The following is a 25363-nucleotide window of genomic DNA, read 5'->3' as shown; positions in this document are numbered from 1 at the left end:
ATGAGTTTCACCAGCAAAATATGAAGATTTACAGAGTTAACGTTGTAATGTCTTTTACTCTTGCATTGCAGGAGAAAACATTTTTTGTGAAACTGAATCAAAAATTAAGTTTATTAAACATTTAAATACATATGAAAACATTTAAATACTGAAATGGAAAAAATGGAGGAACCTCCAAAGTTAGCTGTGTAGTGTATCACGAAACTCATAAAAAATGGTGTGAAGAAAATCTGGTGTCACTGATGGCTGTAGGCTTAGGATCAGTCCTCAAGCAGAAAAAGGAAAAGAAAAAAAAATATCTGCATAAAATATTACATTGCCACCAATACTCATTAGAACCCTTTAAATTAACCTTCAAAACGTTGCAAAATCCTAAACAAAATGAACTCAAGAAAACTGCCAAAGATTCTGAACGCCTCAGGAAACAAGCAGGAGCTGATTACCCGCATCGAGGTAAAGAATCATGGTTTTAAAAAGTTACGGCTCCAAAAATTCCTACATTGTAAAGTCATTTTAATAAGGTGGCAGAGTGTCCAGTGACCAGAATATTCTCAGTCTGGAAAATATTCATGATTAAATAACGCAGTGCTGCTGCAGCATCAATTGATGTGCTCTGGATGAAAGAAAGATACAACACCACTAATTAGCTGCCAGGCTTGGAATCAGCTGCTAGACACTCAAGGATTATGTTACTGATGAGACTCATCAGGTAACTGTTAAAAATTAAGTTGGGAAGCTACAAACTGGCTGAATGCTGTTAAAAAAACAATACAATTTTATAACATTTAATCTTAAACTTTTATGTTAATACTATGACACAACAGTACTTTTAGTAAAGTTTAATACATTGTAAAAATCTTACACCAACCTGGGTTGTACAGTAAGCCCTTATAGTTTAAAACATTTATTGCATTATAATTACATTATTCAAAATGTCTTTGTTATGACAACTTGACATTAACATAGAGAGAAATTTTATTTTTTACGACAACCTGACATTAACCAAAACTCATTATCTGTCATGAATATATAACAATCACATTTAATAATAATAATGTAAGCCAAACATTGATGCAATTTTTTGTTCCCAACAATGCATAATTACAATATTAATGTAAAAGCAAAAGATAATAAATGAATAGATTATGCAATCATTTGTAAAACATTTAGCATGATTACTGTGATTAAAATGATAGTGATACTACATGCAAAAGTATCCCTATGAAAATACATTTTAGTTCCATTTTAAAGAACAAAATCAGCAAACAACTTCAGGACTGATGGCACGTCACACTTTAAGCTGGAAAAGAAGAAAAAAAAACCTACATGTTACATTTAAGAACAATTGCAGTCAAATATTTTTTACACACTGACAATATTTTCAACTATGCATATTGACAGTCTTACTTCAATAAGATTGTCGATATATTTTGGTTTGATGTTGTAATATTTTTACCTTGATTAGCTGCAATATACTCTCTCTCAGCCCGGTCACCTGGGAGAGAATAAGGTAGTGATGAAAGTTAAGTAATAACCTGAGGTCAGTGTGACTCAAAGTGTGTTCTGTGTTTACTGGGCTGGTAGTAGTCATAGAGGGCGATCACTGCTGGTTTGAGGTTCTGCACAGGGATCTGCTGTAGGAGAACCAGGCTGTGGTTCACCGGTACACCCTTTGTAAGCTAAAAACAAGACCAAAACAGAAATTTACAGATAATGTAAAGACTACATTATCTGTCATCATGTCTTGTTCTGAGCTGCTGACTGGTCTCACCTTCTGTAAGTACACCACAACATGGCCGTCCTTGTGTTCAACCCGATCCACCAGCTGAGCTCCTTCAAGCTGTGAGGAGAAAACATTCAGCAGCCTTATTATTATCTCTGTGAACTCAGGTCAGGTATTCTATCAGCACCAGGTTTAGGTTAAAGTCACTGCTTTAACTCACATTCTTCAAAGACTGAGGGTCAGGGATAAATCCTGAGAGAAAGGCGATATCCAGGATCACCATGTTAGTACTGGCATCTTTTCCATTGTACCTGGAAGACAACAATCATTATGCTGGTCGAGTTAATTTATCTATTTACACAAAAAAATTCTACAGTCGCAAATCCCTTAGATCATGAACCATATATGCCTATTTCTAATAAATGCACATAATTGTTTAATTATAGTCTTGAACATTATATTATCATTATTGTTAATCTTATTTCTGTGTTTTTTTTTAGATATTATTTTGCTGTTACACTGTGATTTCCCCTTTGAATAAAGACTGTTTTTATTCCAATGTATTCATAATATTATTTAAGTGCATTAATCACTTACTGGGACAGGAGGCTCAGAGTGACTTTAGGCATTTTGCCAGAGGAGTCAGATTGTGGTTTTACCTCCAAACTCAGAGTGGAGGCGTCAGTAGGAGGTGGGGTGTTGTACCGCAGAGAAATCTGAGGAGCAGGTAGCCAAGAAAGGTTGGTTACTTTAGAGAATAAAACAAGAGAAACAATCATTTCTTCAGGTCATATTTGCAAAATGTTGACTGTCTTTTACCATTTAAAATAAAATCTAATCAGACAAAAGCCAATAGTTAAATCTATTGAATACAAAGTGTTTTTCAGAAGTGTTCACATCTCTTGAAATCTTTTATACAAACACAAGCGTCAATGTAATTTAAGTGAGATAGAGAAAATGGCCTCCGTCCAACTTGACTTGAGCTACGTCCCACAGAAACTTGAGTAAAATGCTCAAAGTCTAGGTTTGCAAAACTGAAAGAAGGTGGTTTCAATCAGGAGGTTGAATTCAAACACACACCACTTGTCAGATTGTTCTCTTTCACAGTCATGTGCTGCTTTGTGTTGGTCTGTCATGATGCGTTCACTGACCTGCACCGAGGCACATGCAGTCCCCGTCACTTCCAGGCTGTACTTTCCTGTTACATTCTGCAGCATCTTCTCCTGGTACAGCAGTTTGTTGTCTGGGTTCACATCAAACGTCAGCTGACCGCTGGGAGTCTGAACTGTCACTGTGCTGGAACCTTCAGGGCTGAACACCAGACTGGAGTAAAGAGACAGAGCCTGAAGAGCCACCACCGTGTCCTACAACACACAACGTACAAGATGTCCCACCAGAACCATGACAGGAAATAAACACAAAAACATACAGTGAATTTTTGTCTGGTAACAGAATCTAAGCAAAACATGTACTGTTATGTCCAAAATGAGTCAAAACATTCAGTTATCAGTTTCAGCAAGGCATTACATACTTCTAAATATTCTGTAAAATGCTTGTATACATCAGCAAAATATGTCAAATTCTGTCACACAAAGTAAAAAAAGGCCTTTGCATCAAGATAAATTCTGATTGTTACACCTGAGTGGAGGAGAAGCCACCATATTGGTTCTGTTGGGTCGTCAGCCACCTAACAATGCCTGAGGCGTAAACCAGGTCTTCAGCAGTGGGGGAGGAAGAGAGTTTGGCCAGCAGCACATAGGAGCTGATTTCCACAGACAGAGAGGCGGATGTTTCTGCTGCTGTCCGAGACCAGTGGATGGAGCTCCCTAATAAACAGTCACCCACAAACAAGAAGCATTAATGAAGTCATGGTTATGAACTCTGAATCATTCCCACCAGAACTCACCTTGTTTTATTGCGACTGAGTCGAGGTGCTGCAGGAGGTGATTTCTGGTCTCCATGTCTCCAGCCAGAGTGAAGACGTACGCCAGCAGAGCTGTAGTGTAGGTGTTGCTGAAGGTATTGATGGACTCTCTGAGGCAGGACAGACTCTTCCTGACAACAAGGTCCTTTAACAGAATACAAGAACATAGAAATATTTTCAGGTTTAAAGCAACAAGTTATTTTTGGAGGCACAGCTACAATCTTCATCTTCTAGAACCTACACTGTGACATGTGGTGTTTGTAGCACTTGCAGTACTTCACTCCACTCTAGTGGAAGAAATGTTGATTTTTTTGTATTTTTTGTTTTAGTTACATTTTAAGCTAGATTGTAGTGCAGGTATATTTACAAGTAAAATTTTAAAGTCTCGAATGACTGTAATAAACATTTTCTCAAGTCTGTGTTGTCAAATCTGCATTGCTTTATGTTAAGAATTCAAACATTTGCTTTTTGCCGTTAGGTCTAAGTTTATACATTTAAAATGAGCAATTTTGATAATTTATTGTTTAAAATTCTCGACATTACAAAACAACTTCAGAAACCCAAAGACATAAAAAAAAGCTTAGCCTAATTTCATGTTATAGATAGAAATAAAGATATAAATAAAGATTATAAATTTCATAAATAAGTGATTTTAATTGTAATATTATAAATGACAGACTAAAAGTAGTCAAATAAATTTAGGTTCTTTTAGGATTTATTGACTTACATTTGTGGATATTTTCATTTCCAAAAAGGCAGCAGTGATGTAAGCACTAAGTGTGACTTCATCTGACACCCCTCCCTGTGGAGACGAAGCATCACAAAAAGCATGATATTAGTGGATGTTCAAAATACAGGGAAAGAAGCTGTAAAGAAATAAGTTTTTGTTGCAGCAAAAACTTTAAAAATAAATTCAACTATTATTTAAGCAGAACTTGTACCTCTTCAAGTTGGAGGTTTATTTATGGTGTCAAAAACACCTGGGAATAACTGACATACCTTCATACTTTTGTGAAAGAGTTGTCCTGACTGCTCAAAGCAGCCACTGCGACGTTGTTTTCGTTCCAGCCAAGACTTTGATTGGTCAATCTTTGTTGGGTCGATGTAGACGAAAGATTGAGCTTTATAAAAAGATCTCAGGACAAAAGCTGTCAGCCTAATAAAGAACAAGATAAGTCAGCATTTACAGAGTAAAGAAACATTCTCGATTAGGAAACTAGATAAAAAACAATAAAAGTAACAGAGAACATGGTGATGGGTCAGTGATGTTCTCACCAGGTGATTCCAGGTCCTGTCCCAAACGTGCTATAAGCACCTTCAATGTCTTTGTAGTTCAGCTGTCTCTGGTAGCCTAAAGAACAGAAATGTGATGAGATGTACAAAATCAGGTTTACCAGCCAAACCTTGGACATACAAGGAGCAAAGTAGCTTCATTCTGATTCTAGAGATGTAGATCGACTCTTTGCTCTCATGGAGCTGTTGAGGGGGTCATAATTGGGTTTATTTTCAGAGTAGGTTAGACCCCAACCCTCGGAGGACCCATGCAGGAACTGACACTCTTGTAATATTAACTGATGAATGAATTTGGGCATCCTAAATATTTGATTCCACTAGCAACATTAGTGGTTCTCAAACTTTTTCTCCTGCGCCCCCCCAGTGGTTTCTAAACATTTTCTGGGCCCCCCTGTCCTTCTCTCTGTCCCTGCCCCTTGGGGGGGGGGGTTCGACTTATTTGGGAGCAAAATTAATGTATGTAGCTGAACATAGACAACAACATCGGTAGCCTACAGGCTACTTGTTAAGCTTAAGCTTAATATTAGCTAGCTAGTCATCCTTTAGCTAACATTACCTGCATCCAACACCTTTACTCAACTCAGTCGGTCAGTTTGGGGGAAAAACTGTGAAAAGTTCTTTGCGCTTTGCTGCCATGATTATAACACACCTGCGTAGCTCTGCACAGCAGTAGCAGGTCTCCTTCACTTCCGCACAGGTGTAAACCCAGCGCGTCGTAGCGCTCATGTTGCGTTTAAAGGCGGCTCGGAAAAACAGGTTACAAACGGATTAAACAGTTTTAACTGCTGATAAAAGTGACAGAGGACACAGATATGGGAAGTGTGGAAGTCCCTACTGTATCAAATTTACAGAGGAATAACAGAGAGGTGGCCATTCTAAGGTAAAAACCCAGCGCATACAGCATTCATGGTTTTTTTTGTTTGTTTGTTGTTGTTTTTTTTCATTCAAACGGCTTCCCGCGCCCCCCCTGCAATGGCACGGCGCCCCCACCCCCCTAGGGGGCGCGCCCCACAGTTTGGGAACCTCTGAGCTACATTATTAGACTTGCCACTGGTTAAGAAGTTAGAAGCCTTTTCCTTAATGGCTGCGGTCAGCTGCTGTGAACTTTGTAGATATTCTAGAATATAGATGTTTGGTGCCAGAAGAGCCATGTTCTGCTCCCCACATCCATAGGGCATCCGCAGCAGGTCATCAATGTTCTTCAGAGCGCGGCCTATAATGTCACCTGTATAGAAATCCACACTCATTTAAAGATAATACTGACCACCTGTACAGAAATCCACACTCATTTAAACATAACACTGACCTGACTATAAGAAATGACAGCATTCGTTAAATTAGCTCACCAGTCTCATGAAAAACCTTATGCTTTAGATTTCTATCACTTTACACTGACAGTAATCTACATGTAAGTGAGTTTTTTCTGCTTGGGACAAACCGGTTCAGTTTGGATGAGCCACAGTTGGAGACACTATTAATCCTACTTATTTCTACATATTAGCTTAACATCATACAAAAAATATATTGTAAAATAAACTCAGAAGTTTTTAAGAAATATTCTGGAAAACAATTTTCTAAACTAAGTTTACCCAGCACCGACACCGTCACACTGGCCGATCCCTCGATCACATTGTCAGGGAGGCGTATCTCTGTTTCTTCTGTCAAAGCTTTATCTGTGCAGACAGAAACAACTATATTAAATAACCTAGATAGAAGTGAAAACAAACACGCCACGAGTCATAAATAGAGAAAAAAAATAGAAAAACAAACAGAAAGACACACTGACCTTTGGGAAACACCAGCCAGTTGTAAGTCTTTGATATTTCAATTCCTTCAGCCTGAGTGACAGAGACATGAGGAAAACTTCAAGATGAGTTCCAGTTTTAGTTGTATTTACTGAAATTATTTTCAAATCTGGTAAAATGCCAAAAACTGTTCCAATGTCATTTAGTGGTTGTCTTGTTTAATGCCACCAACCTTAACGATGAGAGAACGTGTGACAACGTCAACACGTCCTCTTTCAGGAACGTTCACAATCTCATTGCCACAAGAAATGTGGGAAGGAACAGCCTCAGCAGTCACAGTCACGTTCACAACTCCTGAAAAACATCATTAGAGATCAAATGTTCAGCTGCTGTAACTTCTAAAGGATAACAAAATGAAGTTGGAGGAGCATGGGAGAAAATTAATATCCTATGTTTGAATTGTGATCAGTTCTTTCAGCCAGTCACAAGTCAGTAATGTGATCCTCACCTAAGGCGGTGGGATTCATGGTCCAGCTGAGGGTCTTCTGGTCGTTGGCACAGAGACAGGATGTGTACTGGTTCCCAGAGAGGGGGGTGAGGCTGTAATCTGAGGAGGGGGCGGCGGTCACTCTAACCTATTCAAGAGAAATATATTGTTTACATTTTTTCTACAACCAGACAATAAGAGTTTAACATGTTTTAAAACTGACTCATACTGATTCATACTGTAAATGTCTTATTATAATCCAGATACATTTTACACAGTTTGAAAACCCATAACTTTTAGAGTAATTTCATAAGTGCTTCAAATATTTCAGTAATGTACGTAAAATTATTTAAATGATTAAGCCAATTGATTTTAGACATGATAAAGTGATGCAACTTACCTGTTCATCAAACAAAGGAAGCTTTTGCATTATTTAAATTTATGACAATGTATTTTTATTTATTTATTATTCATCAGTATTTATTAATTTATTTTTTATTTCTCTTCTTCCTGTTTATTTTTTGTCTTTTCACAGTTGTAGAGGAAGCATTATTCAATAATTTTCTTCCATTTGTTTTGACTTAAGGGAAATTACCATGATGCATTTAGTCAGGTAGTTGAAGACGGTTGCCTTCAGCTCAAAATTCTCCCCCCGGATGATGGAGTAGGGCAGGGTGAGCTCCAGGAAGAAAGGCTGGAAGACAGTGAGCTTCTGACGAGGAGCCAAACCAAAACCTTGAGGGGACAAACAGAAAGTCTCCGTCTCCCAGGTGGTGATGGTGTCTGGGACAGTGAAGGACACATTCTTGGTTCCAGAAGATCTAGATCAACAGATACACAATCTGTCAATTCATGAAACACAATTTAATAGACTAAGGATGTGAAAAACAAAAACACATTGTTGAGTAAGTAACTATTTCACAGCTTTGTTAAATGATGAAACTACAATGTGTGATTTAGTAATTATAAATCTGGGTGATGTTAGGAAAATAAATTTAAAATATGCTAGTTTTAAAACTTAACATGTCTTGATTGAAATAGCCTAATTATAGTTTTCAGATTAATAACATATTCTGCCCTATTGACCTTTATGTTACCTGTAGTTACAGCAGATGGTTTGCTAAGATCTATTTGAACTGCCCTTTTTCTGTGTGGGAAAACAATCAGGAGAAGCTCCAGCTTTTAAACTGATCTGTGATGAGCCTTAAAACAGCAGGAGTTCAGGAGAAGTTCTGCTCTCACTTTGTTTAAAAAAAGGGGACAAATGGCCTTTGATCTTGGAAACAAATTGAAGGGAGTTTATAACTTTAAAGAGGGTGACAGACAGCTCCTGGTTGGATGAGCAAAGATACACCTTATTTGAATAAATTAAAAGACAAGAATACACCTTTACTATAAAACTTTCTACACAGGAATAACAAATTAGATTTTGCTCTTGCAATTCTCCAAAGAAATCATTTCGTCTCTTCCTTCCTTCCTTCCTTCCTTCCTTCCTTCCTTCCTTCCTTCCTTCCTTCCTTCCTTCCTTCCTTCCTCCCTCCCTCCCTCCCTCCCTCCCTTCCTTCCTTCCTTCCTTCCTTCCTTCCTTCCCATTTGTCTCAAGTAAATGAATGTATGTCTCTGTTGTTCTGCAGTTTCTGTTGTAATTTCATACATTGTCTTCTATTGGATTGAACTCTGAAATTCTCTGACGTCTACACTCATTGTTGTTTTCTGTGTGGCTTCACTTCGGCCCTGGGATCCGTGAGAAGAAGATAGAGCCAGAGATTTTACAAAAAAATATATTGTAACCTAAAATCTTCTTCAACAGTGAACAAAAGTCAGATGTGGGATTCTCAAAGTGCCACGTCTATATTATTATCATGTCAGAATAGAAATGCAGAGCAGAATTCAAACATGGCAGATTTTTTGTGACGGAGGAGCCGTCACCAGCTGGGACTTATGAGTCCATGTCAACATGAGCACACACATAAATAAAACTACACAACTGCTTCTGTTCCAGCTTAAACTGACGTGGTTCATCGTGGGTGCACACGCGGTGTTCCTGCCTCAGTTAGCATCCATCCTAACCTGTTTTCACTTCCAAACGTGTTACTGGTTTTGTTTTCAAGCAGGGTTTTTTCCGGGTGTGGCGCCAGGAGTCAGGTGATGACGTAGTGACGTCATCGGAACATACCGAGTGTTCTCAATTAAATTGATTATTATATTCTTGATTACAAGTTTGTTTTCTTCTTCTTCTTCTTCTTCTTATTATTATTATAATTATTATTATTATTATTATTATTTTGTACCCTTTAAGAGTTTATTTGGATTAGAAGTAATTGTTTTGTTTGCATGGTTGGTCTTTCTGTGGGCGGAGCCTGTGGCTTTAAAATCAGGGCTCTGCGCCACAGGGAGGCAGTCTGTGGCTAGACTCCTGCCATGTCACAGTGAAGGTGATGGACTCTTTCCTTGAAGGTACTGCTGTCTGTTTTGTTTTGACCTATCTGGACGTCCTTGTATATATTTTTGCACCTGCCATCTTTGTCCACTTGAAGAGCTAAATAAATTTCACCAAAGTGAAATCTGGCCTTGGGCAGTCATATTTCTGTTTGTCCAAGTCATATGAGAACCCCGTCACATTTTTGTTTACAAATTTAATTTCTGAAATATGATTTATTGATCATGTCTGAGAAAAAGACATACTGATAACAGCAAATAATTTTGTTCAGAGCCTAAAAGTGCACATAGATTAAATAAATACATAAAAAATAAATAATAGAGTAAAAGTAGCTAAATAAATTTTTGTTTTCAGGACTTAATGATCCGCCTTGCTTACCCAGTTTCTACCAAATCCCATATCCAAGATTCAGGAAAAAAGGTGCGAACTGTCTTTGTGGGTTCTAAGATGTCTTCAGTTTCACCTTCATCATCTTTATTTTTAAAGTTTGATGGTACTTGCAAGGTTCATTGAATGAAAACCAGAACAAAGACAGAAAAGAAAGAGGAGATTAAACAAGACGAGGATGCAATAATGACAGAATTACTTTTTCCTAATATCTGTCATGTCACTCTTAACAAACAACAAAGTTGCCATGCATGCATACCATATTGCAAAACTGACTTAGTAGACAACATTTTAGAACATAAAAATTTAGTAAACAGGTTTGTTGCCATCTTCAGTCCCACTTTCTTCATATCCTGCCACACACAGCATAAAAAGGTGAGTTAACAAAGCTTTCATGTAAAATGGGCTGTTCATTTTTAAGCAACACAGGGACAGCAATATGCACATCAATAGTTCCTTATTAGAACATAAAAGTTCCCAAAGAAGAATATTTTCTCTTTGGACTCACGGGTAAACAATCCGTAGATTCCACAATGTCAGATGGTATTTTTGACACTTTTCTGACAGGCAGCAAACGAAATATCTGAAAAAGAAACACGTTTCAAAGTAATAATCTAGAAACAGATGTTCGCTGAGCAGTTTCAATATGGAAAAATAAATTTAAAGCATTCCCTTTCAACATGTTCATCTGAAAGATGGAAGAAAAGCCTCCTAATATTTAGGAGTTACCTTTTCTGCATCCAGAGTCTTTCCAGGCTCTTTGATGAGGACACTCTGATCGATGGCACTGACACCGCATAGAGAGTCAGGCTGAGCCGTCAGCTGCAGGTTGGTCTCCTCTCCTGGAACAGCTGATGATGAAGAAAACTCCAGAGAGACCTGAGAAAGAGCAGAACAATGGCTGTTGTGTTTTTAATTAAGATATTTTATTTTTAATTAATTGGAAGATACTAAAAGTCATCACAGTCATTTGTTCTTATTGTATTTGATAACTCTCTCTCTCCAGTCTCTCCTTATGTGCTCCCTCTCTTATGCAAATATTTGAAACAAATAGAAGAAAACATGATGACATAAATAGTTTGACATGACTAAGAAGTTTCATCATCAAGATAATAAAAAGACACACATACATACATATACACACTCTCCTACATATACTCATGCACATATATACATACATAAATACATTTAAGCTTGTTGTTTATAAATTTGTTATTTATAATTAAATTCACATTATTGCTACTTCGGCGAAACATATGGTGACTTGTTCAAGCCAAACTAAACGGATCACCAAGAGAGTTCTCCATCAGACATCTTTGGTATCGTCATAAATCTGTGAGTCATTTCACAGATTCATCTAAATCCATACTTACCTTATGGTTAAAGCATTTCTCAGTGTAGAAGTCAGTACTTTGACTGATCACGTTCTTGCTGGGTAGGACAGCGTAAACCATAATCTGGACTTCTGGAGCCAAGTCTGGAGACATGTTGAGCTTAAAGGACACCTCACCTTCATTCACTGAAAAAACAGTCCAAATGTTATTTCTTGAATGTACAAATCTAAAACTTGGTAATGTTGATATTCTATTTATTCACCTGATTTATTTTCCAGCTCAACCAGTATTTGTCCTTGACTGGCAATATCTCCTCTGGATAACATCTGTGAAGTCATAGAAAAAGAAAATTACTGTATTTCCTCACTAACTGATTGTAGATCATATAAACATTCCTTGTGCCCAATATGTTGTAATTCAATTTCTTTCACCATTTTAGTTTCTTTTGTGGGTGTGTTTTAAATTCAGATCTGATCAATAATCTAGAATATTAATGTTTTATTTTCCATTAACATATTTGTACTGTGACACATTATACAGGTCATTTTTAGTTAATCACTTCTAATGGCTGGTTTAAGCACAATTTCTCTACTGGCTAATTTCTAAACATCGGCTTACTCGCTGTTACATGCCTGCCAGGCTGTTTCTCTTTCCCCTCCCCCTTTGTCTCTTCACAGGTACTAGGGAAAGCTGGTGTCAATCTCCCCTGATTGATCCTCATCAACCATGGGCCAATCGGCATCCAGGGAGGCCTTATTTAAGCAGCCCAGCTGGGGAGATCTGGGAGAACTGGCTTTGTTACCTGACGCATGACTGGTTGCTCTTTGTATGAAGGTTTGTGGTGGGAGTTAGAGGGTGAGGTAAGTTTGGGGTACCCTGTACATTTCATCACGTAGGTGTTTTTTTCTGTTAGACACACTAGGTAAGTAGGTGGGTGCCACCCATGTAAAGTTTTGGTGGAAACTTTTTGTTAGATTAGATAGGCAGGGTTTTTGTTTTCTTTTGTTTCTTTAGCACAGATGGTAGTTAGGCCCTGTTTTTATTATTTTCTTTGATTTGGCACCACCTAACCGCCCCTTTCTCCCCCACAGTTTGTGTGAGCCTTCTGGGATTTTTGTTATCAATAAATCCCTTTTTACAACATTCACTCGGACTCTGTCAAGTTTTTATGGTTGTCGTGTTACTCCCCTCCTCCTCACGAAGGGGGGGGCCGTAACATAAGTGGGGGCTTGTCCGGGATCACCATTTTCCCTGAGCTGTAGACATCCATAATAATTTGAGAGATCCTTGTGTCTGTTTAGAAATGAGCTTCAGCTTAGAGGACTTTGTACAGGCTCCTAGCCATGAACAGCTGGAACTGTGTCGTAAGGACGACTTGTTAGGTCTGGCTGAGCATTTTGACATTTCAGTGAAAAAACACTTTTCAAAAGCTGAAATTAAAAACATTGTTGTTCAAAAACTGGTTGAGATTAAAGTCCTGGTGGACCCAAGTAAAATGGATGTAGATGTTTGTGAAGTTCCTTCTGTTGATTTAGGACTCCCTCCTTCAAAAGATGAAGGAGTTGCTGTCATGGCAACGCCACCAAGGGGGTTGGCAGAGCCACAGGCGCCCCCTGCGACTCTACCACGGTTCGATCCAGTGTCACCAGAGCTCAGTGGCTCCAGTGGTAATGTCAGACTCAAGGTTCGGCTGGCTCGCCTACAGCTGGAGGCACAGGAGAGGGAGTTGGTAAGAAAAGCTGAGTTTGATTTCAAACTTGAAATGCGCAAGTTGGAAATTGAAGCTGAAAAAGAGATTAAGCTGAAACAGCTTGAGGTAGAAGCTATGAGGCTTTCACGTGGCAACTCGCCTCCTCGTTCATCTGTGTACCCTGATTCTCCACAGGTGGTGTCAGACAAAAACAAGTTTGATGTCAGCAAGAATATTGCTTTGGTGCCTGTGTTTAGGGAGTCAGAAGTGGACTCTTACTTCAATGCATTTGAGAGGATTGCTGTGGCACTGGAGTGGCCAAAGGAGATGTGGGCTGTTCTATTGCAGTGCAAGCTCATAGGTAAAGCACAGGAGGTTGTTTCATCACTGTCAACAGAGGAGGGCATGAAGTATGAGGTACTGAAAAAGTCAATCTTACGTGCTTATGAACTTGTACCTGAAGCTTACAGGCAAAAATTCAGGAACCATAAGAGGTCTAGTGGCCAGACCTATGTGGAGTTTGCACGTGAGAAGGGACTACTTTTTGATAAATGGTGTGCTGCAAGTGAGGTTAAAGGTGACTTTGAATCCCTTCGCCAACTGATTCTGTTGGAAGACTTCAAGCATACATTGCCTGAGAGACTGGTGGTTTTCTTGAATGAGCAAAAGGTGGCCTCTTTGTCTAAAGCAGCCATTGTCGCTGATGAGTTTATGTTGACCCACAAGAATGTATTTGTGTCTGTACCTCGTGCAGATAAAGTTTTGAACATCCGTCAACAAAAACCTGACCCCACTCAGTCAGAAGCTAAGGCTAAGCAGCAATTTCTTTCTCCACGTGAGGTAAGGGAGTGCTTTTACTGTCATAAAAAAGGCCATGTTATTGCTGACTGCCTTTCATTAAAGAGCAAGGCTTTGGCAACACAGACAAAAGGTGTTGGGTTGCTTAAAAATGTGTCGCACTCCAGCAACCAAACTGCTAAAAATGAGAATGAACTAGATCCCTGTTTCATACCTTTTGTTACCCAGGGTCTTGTTTCTTTAACAGGGGATCCAAAGGATGGCCGACAAGTCAAAATCCTGAGGGACACAGGTGGTTCCCAGACAATCATTCGGGAGGGTATTTTGTCTTTGCCTGTCATGTCATCTTGTCACTCCAAAGTGGTGGTTCAAGGTATTGGAATGACTTTTGTATCTGCACCACTGCATAATATCCACCTTAACTCATCTCTTGTGAGTGGTTTTTGCAGGGTTGCTGTTCTTCCCACCTTGCCCATAAAGGGGATTGATCTTATTCTAGGGAATGACTTGGCAGGTGGAAAAGTATTACCTGTGCCTGAGGTGTTGGACACACCTGACACAAGTGTGGTCTTTGAACCAATGCCTGACGTTTTCCCTGCTTGTGTGGTTACGCGGGCCCAGTCAAAGAAATACAGTCTTGATTTGTCTGACTCTTTTCTTGCTACAGAGCAGACTCAATCAGCTGGATCAGAGACTGAACTCAACAAATCTAAAAATGCATTTCCTCGTCCAGGTCCAGAGATGATGGAATTACCAGCTTCCAGGGAGGAATTCATTGCTGCTCAAAAACAGGACATGACTCTGTTGAAATGTCATTCTTCTGTTCTTACCCAGGAGGAAGCCCAGGGGAAGAAGGTGGCATATATGGTTGATGATGGTCTCCTGGTGCGACGCTGGGCTGGTGACAACTTGGAAGACTGGAGTACCATTTATCAGGTGGTTGTGCCAACAAGGTACCGCATGCAGGTGCTAGCATTAGCACACGATCACCCACTGTCGGGGCATCTGGGTATAAATAAAACTTATAACAAAGTTCTCAACCACTTCTTTTGGCCAGGTCTCAAATCTGATGTTTCACTTTATTGTCGTACTTGCCATGTCTGCCAAGTTGCAGGCAAGCCAAACCAGGTTATACCTCCTGCTCCTTTGTCCCCAATTCCAGTTGTGGGTGAACCATTTGGAAGGGTGATTGTAGATTGTGTGGGGCCTTTGCCAAAGTCTAGAAGTGGAAACCAGTTCATCTTGACTATAATGTGTGCTTCCACCAGGTTTCCTGAAGCCGTGCCCCTGCGGAGGATCACAGCTCCCATGATTACCAAAGCTCTGGTAAAGTTTTTCTCAGTGTTTGGTCTTCCCAAAGTTGTCCAAACAGACCAAGGCACAAACTTTAAGTCTAGAACCTTTGCCCAGGCACTAAAACAGTTGGGTGTAGAGCATGTCACCTCGAGCTCTTACCATCCTGAAAGCCAAGGTGCACTTGAAAGGTTTCATCAGACATTAAAAGCAATGCTGAGGAAATACTGCATGGATACAGAGAAGGACTGGGACGAAGGTATCCCATTTTTGCTGTTTGCCATGCGTGGAACAGTGCAGGACACTTTAGGTTGTAGTCCTGCTGCACTTGTGTTTGGACATGAGGTTAGGGGACCTCTAAATGTCCTTAAAGACCAACTAATCTCACCCTCTCACTCTGTAAAGAGCATTCCAGAGTATGTTTCAAAGATGAGGGAGCGCCTTCAGGCAGCTTGCGCTCTTGCGCAGAATGCCTTGGCTTCCAAGCAGGTCAAAATGAAGCAACATTATGACAGGAAAGCAGTCACTCGTGAGTTCAACCCTGGTGATAAGGTTTTGATCTTGCTGCCTATCCCTGGCTCTTCTCTGGAAACAAAGTTCTCTGGACCATATGTGGTAGAAAAGAAACTTAGTGAAACAAACTACATTGTTCAAACTCCTGATCGCCGCCGCAAGACCAGGCTTTGTCATGTCAATATGATAAAACTGTATCATTCAAGAGAGATCGACCAACCAACCCAGAATCGGGTTGAAGCCATTTCCCCTGTAACCTGTGTGTCAAAGTCAGCTGAGGAGGATATGGTAACACGCAAAGATCCTCCACAAGTTGCAAGGCTTAGTAATAGTGAAATACTGGCTAACCTGTCTGATTATTTGTCACATTTATCAGGTGGCCAAGTGGAGGACATCACAAAACTCATATCAGACTTCCAATGTCTGTTTGGTGATGTTCCTACCAAGACTAATGTGGTGTCTCATGACATTGTTCTTTCCAATCCTGCACCTATAAAGCAGAGAGCATACCGTGTCAATCCCACAAAGAGGGAGGTCATGAAAAAGGAAGTGGAGTACCTTGTTAAAAATGGACTCGCCATTCAGAGTTGCAGCCCATGGAGTTCTCCATGTCTATTAGACATGAAGGCTGATGGAAGCCCAAGGTTCTGCACAGACCTTCGTAAGGTGAATGCTGTCACAGTCCTTGATGCACAACCGCTACCCCTCATTGAAGACTGTATTGATGAAATCGGACCAGCAAAATTTGTCACTAAACTTGACATGCTGAAAGGGTATTGGCAAGTACCTCTAACCGAACAGGCCTCTGATATCTCAGCTTTTGTTACACCAGACAGTTTTCTTCAGTACACAGTGATGCCTTTCGGGCTATGTAATGCACCGGCTACATTTCAAAGGCTTGTAAATAAAGTACTGGGAGATGTGCCAAACTGCCGGGTATATCTAGATGACATTGTGGTATATTCAAATGATTGGTCTACCCATCTTTCTGTTTTGCTTGAGGTCTTCAAACGTCTTTCAGCTGCCTCACTGACGCTCAATCTGTCAAAGTGCGAGTTTGGTAAAGGTACCATTGTCTATCTGGGCCAACAGGTTGGTGGAGGAAAAGTGTGTCCTGTGGATGCGAAAGTCAAAGTAATTTCTGACTTTCCTGTTCCTTCAAGCAGGAGGGAGCTGCGTCGATTCCTGGGGATGGCAGGATTCTACCGTCGCTTTTGTAAAAACTTTTCTACGGTAGCTGCTCCTTTAACAACTCTGACCAGCCCTTCTACACCTTTTACTTGGTCTGATGAATGTCAGCATGCTTTTGAACATCTAAAAGGATTGCTCTCATGTTCTCCTGTTCTTTCCGCCCCAAATTTTAGTCTGCCATTTAAACTAGACATAGATGCCAGTGCTGTTGGGGTAGGAGCTGTCCTTCTGCAGGATGATAAAGACGGCATAGAGCATCCTGTCAGCTACTTCTCAAGGAAGTTTGATCTTCATCAAGGTAGATATTCTACCATTGAGAAGGAAACGCTTGCATTACTTTTGGCATTACAGCATTTTGAAGCTTACCTTGGCTTGAGTGTGGAACCAATCACTGTCTTCACAGACCATAACCCACTTATCTTTCTTTCCAGGATGTACAATCAAAATCAAAGACTTATGCGGTGGGCTTTGATCATTCAGGAGTACAACTTGAAGATCTGCCATAAAAAGGGGTCCGAGAATGTATTGGCAGATGCTGTGTCACGTGCTTTTTGACCTTGTTTTCTTTTACCTTGAGTATTCCAAACATTTATGTTTGGACTTATAAGGGTGGGGGTGTTACATGCCTGCCAGGCTGTTTCTCTTTCCCCTCCCCCTTTGTCTCTTCACAGGTACTAGGGAAAGCTGGTGTCAATCTCCCCTGATTGATCCTCATCAACCATGGGCCAATCGGCATCCAGGGAGGCCTTATTTAAGCAGCCCAGCTGGGGAGATCTGGGAGAACTGGCTTTGTTACCTGACGCATGACTGGTTGCTCTTTGTATGAAGGTTTGTGGTGGGAGTTAGAGGGTGAGGTAAGTTTGGGGTACCCTGTACATTTCATCACGTAGGTGTTTTTTTCTGTTAGACACACTAGGTAAGTAGGTGGGTGCCACCCATGTAAAGTTTTGGTGGAAACCTTTTGTTAGATTAGATAGGCAGGGTTTTTGTTTTCTTTTGTTTCTTTAGCACAGATGGTAGTTAGGCCCTGTTTTTATTATTTTCTTTGATTTGGCACCACCTAACCGCCCCTTTCTCCCCCACAGTTTGTGTGAGCCTTCTGGGATTTTTATCAATAAATCCCTTTTTACAACATTCACTCGGACTCTGTCAAGTTTTTATGGTTGTCGTTTTACTCCCCTCCTCCTCACGAAGGGGGGGGGCCGTAACACTCGCTAAGCATACAACTCTGTATGTGTGATTTCTTCTTCTGAAAACAGTAACAATCTGTGTTTGTTTTTGTGATATGACTCACCAGGTAAATGAAATCCACAGAGCCTGGAGATTCCTGCACCAAAGTGTACTCAATAAAGATCTCTGTTTCTTTGTCACAGGGAAGTATTGTCTTGCTTTTTATATTCAGGGAGCTGGTTGTTGTAACAGATGAAGGTTGAGACTTACTAATAGTGTGAGATGCTATCGGAATATGAGGAACTTTATATGTAGAGTAGGATAGTGATGGTAAGGGGCTAACCTGTTAAAAGAAAAAAAAAAAACATTACAAAGAGCTGATTAAGTAAGATTTCATTTATTGTCATTTTCTTTTGTTCAGTTCACACAATCTGTAGCCTGGCCATTGACTTCCTATTCAGCTTCGCTCGACAAACATTGCTCCTTCTTTGACTCTCTCCTTGACTCGGATTGTCTCCGGTCGATTTGTGACCGGGCCAAACAGAAGTAGTAGTTGTGAACAATATTGTTGAATTTCTGTGCTGTTTTAGAATTGAGTGTAGTTTTAGCAGAGGAAGAGAAGGAAGTTGTACATTTGAGCATTCAGTCAGTTTTGACCACACTTCCAGATATTAAATTAACATTAGCAGCCACCTGGTTCAGATCGAATGAAGATGATTGTTTGCACCGTAGGCAATTTCCGGTTAGGTTCTTTGCATCGAATTGGCACATTACATACATTATGGGGCAACTTCAGCAATTGGGTAACGTTTAAAACCTCAACACAAGCCTTGCCTCCAGGAAGCAATGGTTTCTCAACAGCCGAGAGCCTGGACCCTCTGTATGAATCAAAATGTAGTGCAAACGGGTTGGTTTTTACCAGGCTACACAGAATGGAGCCTTTTGGTCCATTTATTTAAATATGTCAACATATGACACACTGAGTTAAGCATACAGCTGTGATTTACTTACATGAAGAAAAATATCTCCTTTCAATGCATAAGTTCTGAGAGAGAATGAGGCAAAACCATGGATGTCAGTTCTGAGTTCCTGATGAACGAGTGTAGACCAAGTACTTCTAAACAGGTACAAAGACTGGTGTGACATGGGTGTGTCATTGTAGTGAACAGCTTTGACCTGTTGAAAGTACAATATTGTGTCACTTAAGCTTTGCTTTATATTTGATGCAGAAAATCAAATAAATCACAGTGTTACTCTTACCTTTCCCTCCACCACTGAGTCTTGATCATAAACATTTGGAACATCAACAAAAGACAGTTTTCCAATAACATATGAGATCCGTATTTGCTTCACTTGTGAGAGTGATGTACCTAAATATGAAAAGCTACCATGTAATAACAGTCATGCCTTGCATAATAATATCAACACGAATTCAAACTCTTCAATGAGAATAAAGGCACTGTACAAACAAGACTTACCTGTTCCTTCCTCTTCCACTGTGGCAGTGACATCAAGTTTATCTTGTAAATCTATTTGATCGCCTCTGGTGAAAATTGACATTTGGAATTCAAATGTATTACATCCTGTTTTGTCTGCCTATAAGAAAAAAGAAAACTTCATCATATATTTTAGAACATGACTTGATTATATGAACATTTATCAGGAGAAATGACTTTTTCCTCATGATTTTTAAAAACCAGCAAATGGTAGAAACAGAAATAAGCCACAAGGAAAAAACCTGCAGGTTCTTTGTAGAAAACCAGGATAAAGAAAAACACGGTTGTCAGTGATTCTTGAGCATGAAATTTGAATAAAATATACACAAAATATATTTTTTTCAAATATCTGACAAAACTAACCTGGGTCATGTGAGCACAACAATGTATATTTTTCTTTTTTTTTTTAGTGAATATTTTTTTTATTTTAAACATTGTAGTCGGTGGATGATGCCTGTAAAAGCCCTTGTCCAGGAGCAGAACTCAACACATTCTTATAGTTTAAAACAATTAAAGAAATACTAAAATTATATATTATGACAATTAAGTATAAGTAGTCATATAAATAATTATAAAAGTATCGATAAATTGAATTAAAAATAATTTTTAGATATTTTCCAACTCCATTGAAATTTGTCCTTAGTTTTTGTCAACACCGTCAGAAATGAAAAGAATGTAAAAAAAAAATCAGGCATTATTGGGGGGCACCAGAACTTCTGAGGACCCCATGACGTTGTCTTTTCTCTTCCTTTGCTTGGAGGGCTAGTTAGCTCCGGTTAGCTTAAGTTATTCTTTAGTTTTTTCTTCTGTTTTATTCCTAAGTTACTTGTCACAACCATGATGTGTCAACTCCATAACTGACAATTTACAAAACTTTGATGAAATTTTGTGAAATAAAAGCTTAATTTTGGTAAACTGTAAAGATTTCTTGGACCTGACGAGCTACAATATGGCCTCCTTCAGAATAACATGATATAAATTGAGGTAGTTTGGCATTTCGTCAACTCTGTCAGATGTCAACTCCATCAGAGTTTTTCTGACTCTTTCAGTGAAATTGTTGTCAAATCTCACTTAATTGTGCAATTAATTCATTTTAATGTATTTTACATGAATTGCATTACTTCACATGTACCAAGTTTTTCATTTTACTCACTAGTTTGTCACCACCTTCAGTTCTGTGTCAACAGTTCTGTGTCAACTCCATCAAATGGACTTTTTGTTTTTTATTTTAAATAATATTTATTTTATTTCTTGAGAAGCATTTGTCTGTAAAATGAGTAAAAATATCACTAATGGGATATTTTAAAAATCATTTTATATTTATTTTTGTTAGATGGTGATGACAAAGTTCTGGGTCAGGTTGATTAAAAATGTAATTTTTTTTTTAAAAATTCGCAACTGGGAGCCTGTACCTTAGCATCTTCATATTTTCTAAACATTATTTGTCATATTTGCATACATAAGGTTGAGAAATAAGAAAAAAAATGGGAAAATTAAAACCCATTTTGTCCCTATTCTCAAGAATCACTTGTAATTCTCTTTTTAATTTTAGTAATTGTCATTACTGTCTGTGAGGCATTCGAAAATAAATTTTGACCTAACAGGACTTCAGTTCTAAGTTTGATTAACATGAACAAAAACCTATCATCAGCCATACCTTCTGTGTCTGAATGTGACAAGGAGTTTCTCTCTTCTGACTCTTGGAAATGTAGTTATGAAAAGGTTGGCACATTTTCACAGTAACACTTCCTGGCACAGGCTGTCCATATGTGTACCTAGTTAAATTAGAACAGATTAAAAAGTCATCCACAAAAGAACCATTTCATATTGTTTTTTATTAAAGATTTACGGTCTCTAAAGAACATTAGTCAGGGATCAATGCTTACTTACTTTCCACACACTTTAGCTTCAATTCCTTCCTGCCCAACACTAACTTCTTCCTTTAAATTTATTGTTACATCAAATTTGGGCAGAACTAGAGAAAAACACAAGACATTTACATCTAATCCAAAATGGACAGATCTCTCTGGGATTGACTAGAAATCTTACCATACTTCTCCACATTAAAGTTGTGCTGTATTTTATTTTCTCCTGCTGAGACAATGATTTTGTAGGATCCTTCCTGGGCCTCAGAGTTTAGGGGGTAGGAGAGCTGCAGTATTTTGCTGTTGGATGTTTCATTGAGCCATTGTCCAATCCTGTTGTTGTTGGGATCCTGTTGAAGAAAATAAATAAAAAATAAAACTGGGCCATATGTTTAATAAGTTTAAAATCATATGCAATTGGAACAAAATTAATATTTCCATTTATGGAAACCAATGGCTCACTTTCACTGCTCACTGAATGAAGTGCTGCCTTCATTCATTGAGTATAATCTTAAAGTATAATCTTGTGATCTTCCATTAAATATAAAAACTAGACTATGAGTTTAAGACAATTTAGATTTCTTACCTCAAGTTTGATGATGGTATACTGTTGGATAAAAAAGGAAAAATGTAATATTTTGATAGATTTTAGGGGTCATTAAAATAATGGTGTTTTAGAAAAAAACAACAGATTTTCTACAGGTTTCTAAAGTAAAATTTGCTGGATTGATATGAATAGTTTGTGATAATAATTTAATTCACTTTAACAAGATGTTTATGATGATGCCACCTTAAATCTCTTCACAAGATCCACAGGTTCAGTATGCATCAGAAATATTAAATCATATTAAGTGAATCATATAGAGAGATGGAAATTCTATTAAATATTTCCTAATTTGATCACAATTATAAAACACCACCAAACACAATCAAAGTAAGTTATTCCAGCTAATGGTTTAAAAGCCTAATTGATTTAGCGACAATCTAAGTTTCATTGCGCTTCAACTTTTTAAGCTTACAAGATTTGAGTTGTCACAGCATCAGCAACAAAATGTTAAAGTATAAACAAATTTGCTTTACAGGCATTGTTTGCACAATAGATTTGATTTGTTTTGGTGAAAGATAATATGCACTCTATTTAGTAATGATTTTTCATGGTCAATCTTGTGTTCTGCTCCAAATATCAGTATAAATGATATATTTACAAAGTATTCAGCCCCAATGATATCAGTTTAAAAATAAAAAGGAGAACTCACCAGTTGGCTGGCTGGTCTAAACTTTGTGTCCATTGTGACCACTCTAAAACGTACTGAGAGAGTACATGAAGATTTCACCTATTAGCAACTGAATGTCTCATTTATAACAAAATCAAAAAGCAAATCCATCTAACAGAGTTTTTATTTTAGAGGAGTTCCCCATTACCTGTCTGTCCAGGGAGGTAGATCGGTTTGTCTGTTTGGATGAAGGTCATGGGTTGGTAGGCTTTGATTAGGACTTTCCTGACTTCTTCTGAGTAAAATGTGTTTCCTCGTACCTGCACCTCCAATTTCTGAACCTCTTTATTTTTTACTAAAGGAACCTAAAATAAATCAACAAACAATATAACATAATATAACAAACAAACAAAACCAAACCAAAAAAAAAACAACTTGTGTGAAACCATGAACCATGGATATATTTCTGCAGTTTTTATGGGCTAATAAAGTTCACATCTGTAAAACTGCATTCAAAACTATTTCTTTAAAGTCAAGAAGATTAAAAACCATCTTAAAAGTCGACCTGGAACTGAATGCATTCATGAAACTCCTCACTAGACGTCTTCTCGTAAAGAGTCGTATTTTTTTCTCCTGACTTCAAAGTGACGGTCATGGTCAGAGTCCCATTGGGCTCAAGGAGACTGGCACAGAATTTGGTCTGAGCTCCAGCTTCAAGGACAGCAGGAATGGTCACCATGTAATATCTACAGACAGATTCACACAGACAGCTGTTATCTGACTGGTCTGAACTCTCATGGGACAAATCCACAGACCTGAATTCACTCCATACATTGAAAAACAAATTCTGGTAAATACAGTACTTCCAGACATTTTGTAAACTTACGGATTGGCCATGTTAGCTCCAATCATGCATAAGAACACGCACAGTGTCCATGTCGACATCTGGTTCCTAGAACGACCCATGACTGACTGGTGGGATCCTCTGAGTAAAGAGCTGCAAATAACAAGGACTGCATCCCACCTTCACTCACACAGTACAAACCTCCCAATCATCATGTGTTTGAGTTACAGAAAATAAATCATTTACAATTGTATACTGTTTACAAAGATACGTACCTTGATCCCCAAACTAAACATGAGATAACACGATTTCAACATCATTTTACCCTCGCAGCGCGGTTACCTTCTCATTAGGATTTTATGAGTTTCACCAGCGAAATATGAAGATTTACAGAGTTAATGTTGTAATGTCTTTTACTCTTGCATTGCAGGAGAAAACAATATTTTTCAGGAAACTGAATCAAAAATTAAGTTCGTAAAACATTTAAATAAATACTGAAATGGAAAAGATGGATGAACCTCCAAAGTTAGCTGTGTAGTTAAGTTGGGAAGCAACAAACTGGCTGAATGCTGTTAAAAAAACAAATGTAACCCATGTTAATTTAACAAATATGAATTATAGCTTGTAATACACTACATTGTCTATAGGTGGCAGTAAATAGTTTCAAGTAGTCTATAACTACATTGATATGCTGCAGAATACGGACTAGAATAACCAGAAGAAGAAACTGGAAGAAACGTTTTGTGGTCATTTCAAGAACTAGTTTTCATCTATGGTTGATTTTTCGATTCCTGTATAACCGGACCCGGGAGAACTTTGTTTTTGATATTACATTTATTTGTTTTTTGATGCGAATCTCCGGTGAGTTCTGTGCTATAATTTTCTTCGTTAGCTATCGATTAGCCACAAGCTAATATTTTGCTGTTATGTATTAAAAGTTATATTGTGATTTCATTTTATAGTTCAATGTTGAAAGAAAAAAAAAAACAATCGGAGATACTTGTTTATATGAAAATTAGCAATGCTTACGGCTAACTCTGAAAGGCTATTCTGCTAATATTTCCCTCGCTCCTCCTGAGTTGAACCTAGTTCTGATGCGCTATTTAATTGTAAAGATTCGTAGTCACCGATTCCTTTGTTACAGGTGCCTTACCAGAATAGTACAAAGTTTTACACAAATAAAATGTTATAATATTTAATTTTAAACTATTGTGTTAATACTATGACACAACAGTACTTTTAGTAAAGTTTAATACATTGTAAAAATCTTACACCAACCTGGATAGTACAGTAAGCCCTTATAGTTTAACCAGTGGTGGAGAAAGTACTCAAAAAATGTACTTAAGTAAAAATACAAATACACAGTCAAAAATATACTCAAGTAAAAGTCAAAGTACCACATTAACATTTTACTTAAGTAAAAGTAAAAAAGTACTGGCTTTTAAAAATACTTAAGTATTAAAAGTAAAAGTACTTGCTGAATACATAACCTAATCGCTAATATCATTAAGTGAACTGATCGTATTTAATTTTAATACATAAGAAATGTGCCATTTTAATGAACAATGCCACAGATTAAACATGTTCTTATTGTGTTTATTCTCTGCAACAGTTTATACTTAGATATGTGATTCTATGCATCATAATTTCAGGGATGGAAACATCTTGTCTCCTGTCCTAACATAGCATGAACTTCATTAGTGACATTTATTTAGAAAGAAATCCAACAGAAAGGGGATGGAAAGAAGGTGGGTGAGGGAGAACATGCAACCAAGGAGCCACGTAGCAGAGTTGTAGTCAAGACCACCGAACCCGAGACCGAGACCAGCCCCCTGCGCTACATGACACAATAAAATTAAGTTTACCTATCAAAATTGGTTCTCAGATTGATCTGAAAGATCCACATTCCCATAAAAACAACTAGATATTAAATACTTAGAGCTGAAATATATTTAA

The 25363-nt window shown here is 38.3% G+C and overlaps 1 protein-coding gene across 1 annotated transcript; it reads right to left on the bottom strand.

Moving 5' to 3' along the window:
* Positions 1-824: 824 nt before the first annotated feature.
* Positions 825-23612, bottom strand: LOC106912126 (alpha-2-macroglobulin-like). Its single transcript, XM_088011693.1, has 36 exons — positions 23450-23612; positions 23129-23309; positions 22772-22928; positions 22606-22658; positions 21936-21956; positions 21534-21699; positions 21375-21459; positions 21142-21259; positions 19467-19584; positions 19249-19358; positions 19000-19164; positions 18113-18331; positions 11596-11659; positions 11373-11518; positions 10729-10878; positions 10508-10582; positions 10259-10352; positions 9991-10108; positions 7768-7993; positions 7194-7320; positions 6918-7039; positions 6727-6778; positions 6530-6613; positions 5989-6165; positions 4923-4998; positions 4647-4803; positions 4375-4449; positions 3630-3792; positions 3362-3549; positions 2875-3087; positions 2321-2439; positions 1944-2034; positions 1772-1840; positions 1574-1679; positions 1457-1495; positions 825-1300 (listed from the first exon to the last, which is right to left on the bottom strand). The coding sequence occupies exons 1-36, from the start codon at positions 23527-23529 to the stop codon at positions 1296-1298; spliced, it is 4209 nt and encodes a 1402-aa protein (XP_087867819.1). The 5' UTR covers positions 23530-23612; the 3' UTR covers positions 825-1295.
* Positions 23613-25363: the final 1751 nt, after the last annotated feature.

Source organism: Poecilia mexicana, unplaced genomic scaffold, assembly GCF_051168715.1.
Source record: "Poecilia mexicana isolate PSO_F unplaced genomic scaffold, ASM5116871v1 scaffold_13, whole genome shotgun sequence".
Taxonomy (NCBI): Eukaryota; Metazoa; Chordata; class Actinopteri; order Cyprinodontiformes; family Poeciliidae; genus Poecilia; species Poecilia mexicana.
The sequence above is the reverse complement of the archived record's forward strand: the minus strand, read 5'-3'. Positions and strand labels throughout refer to the sequence as shown.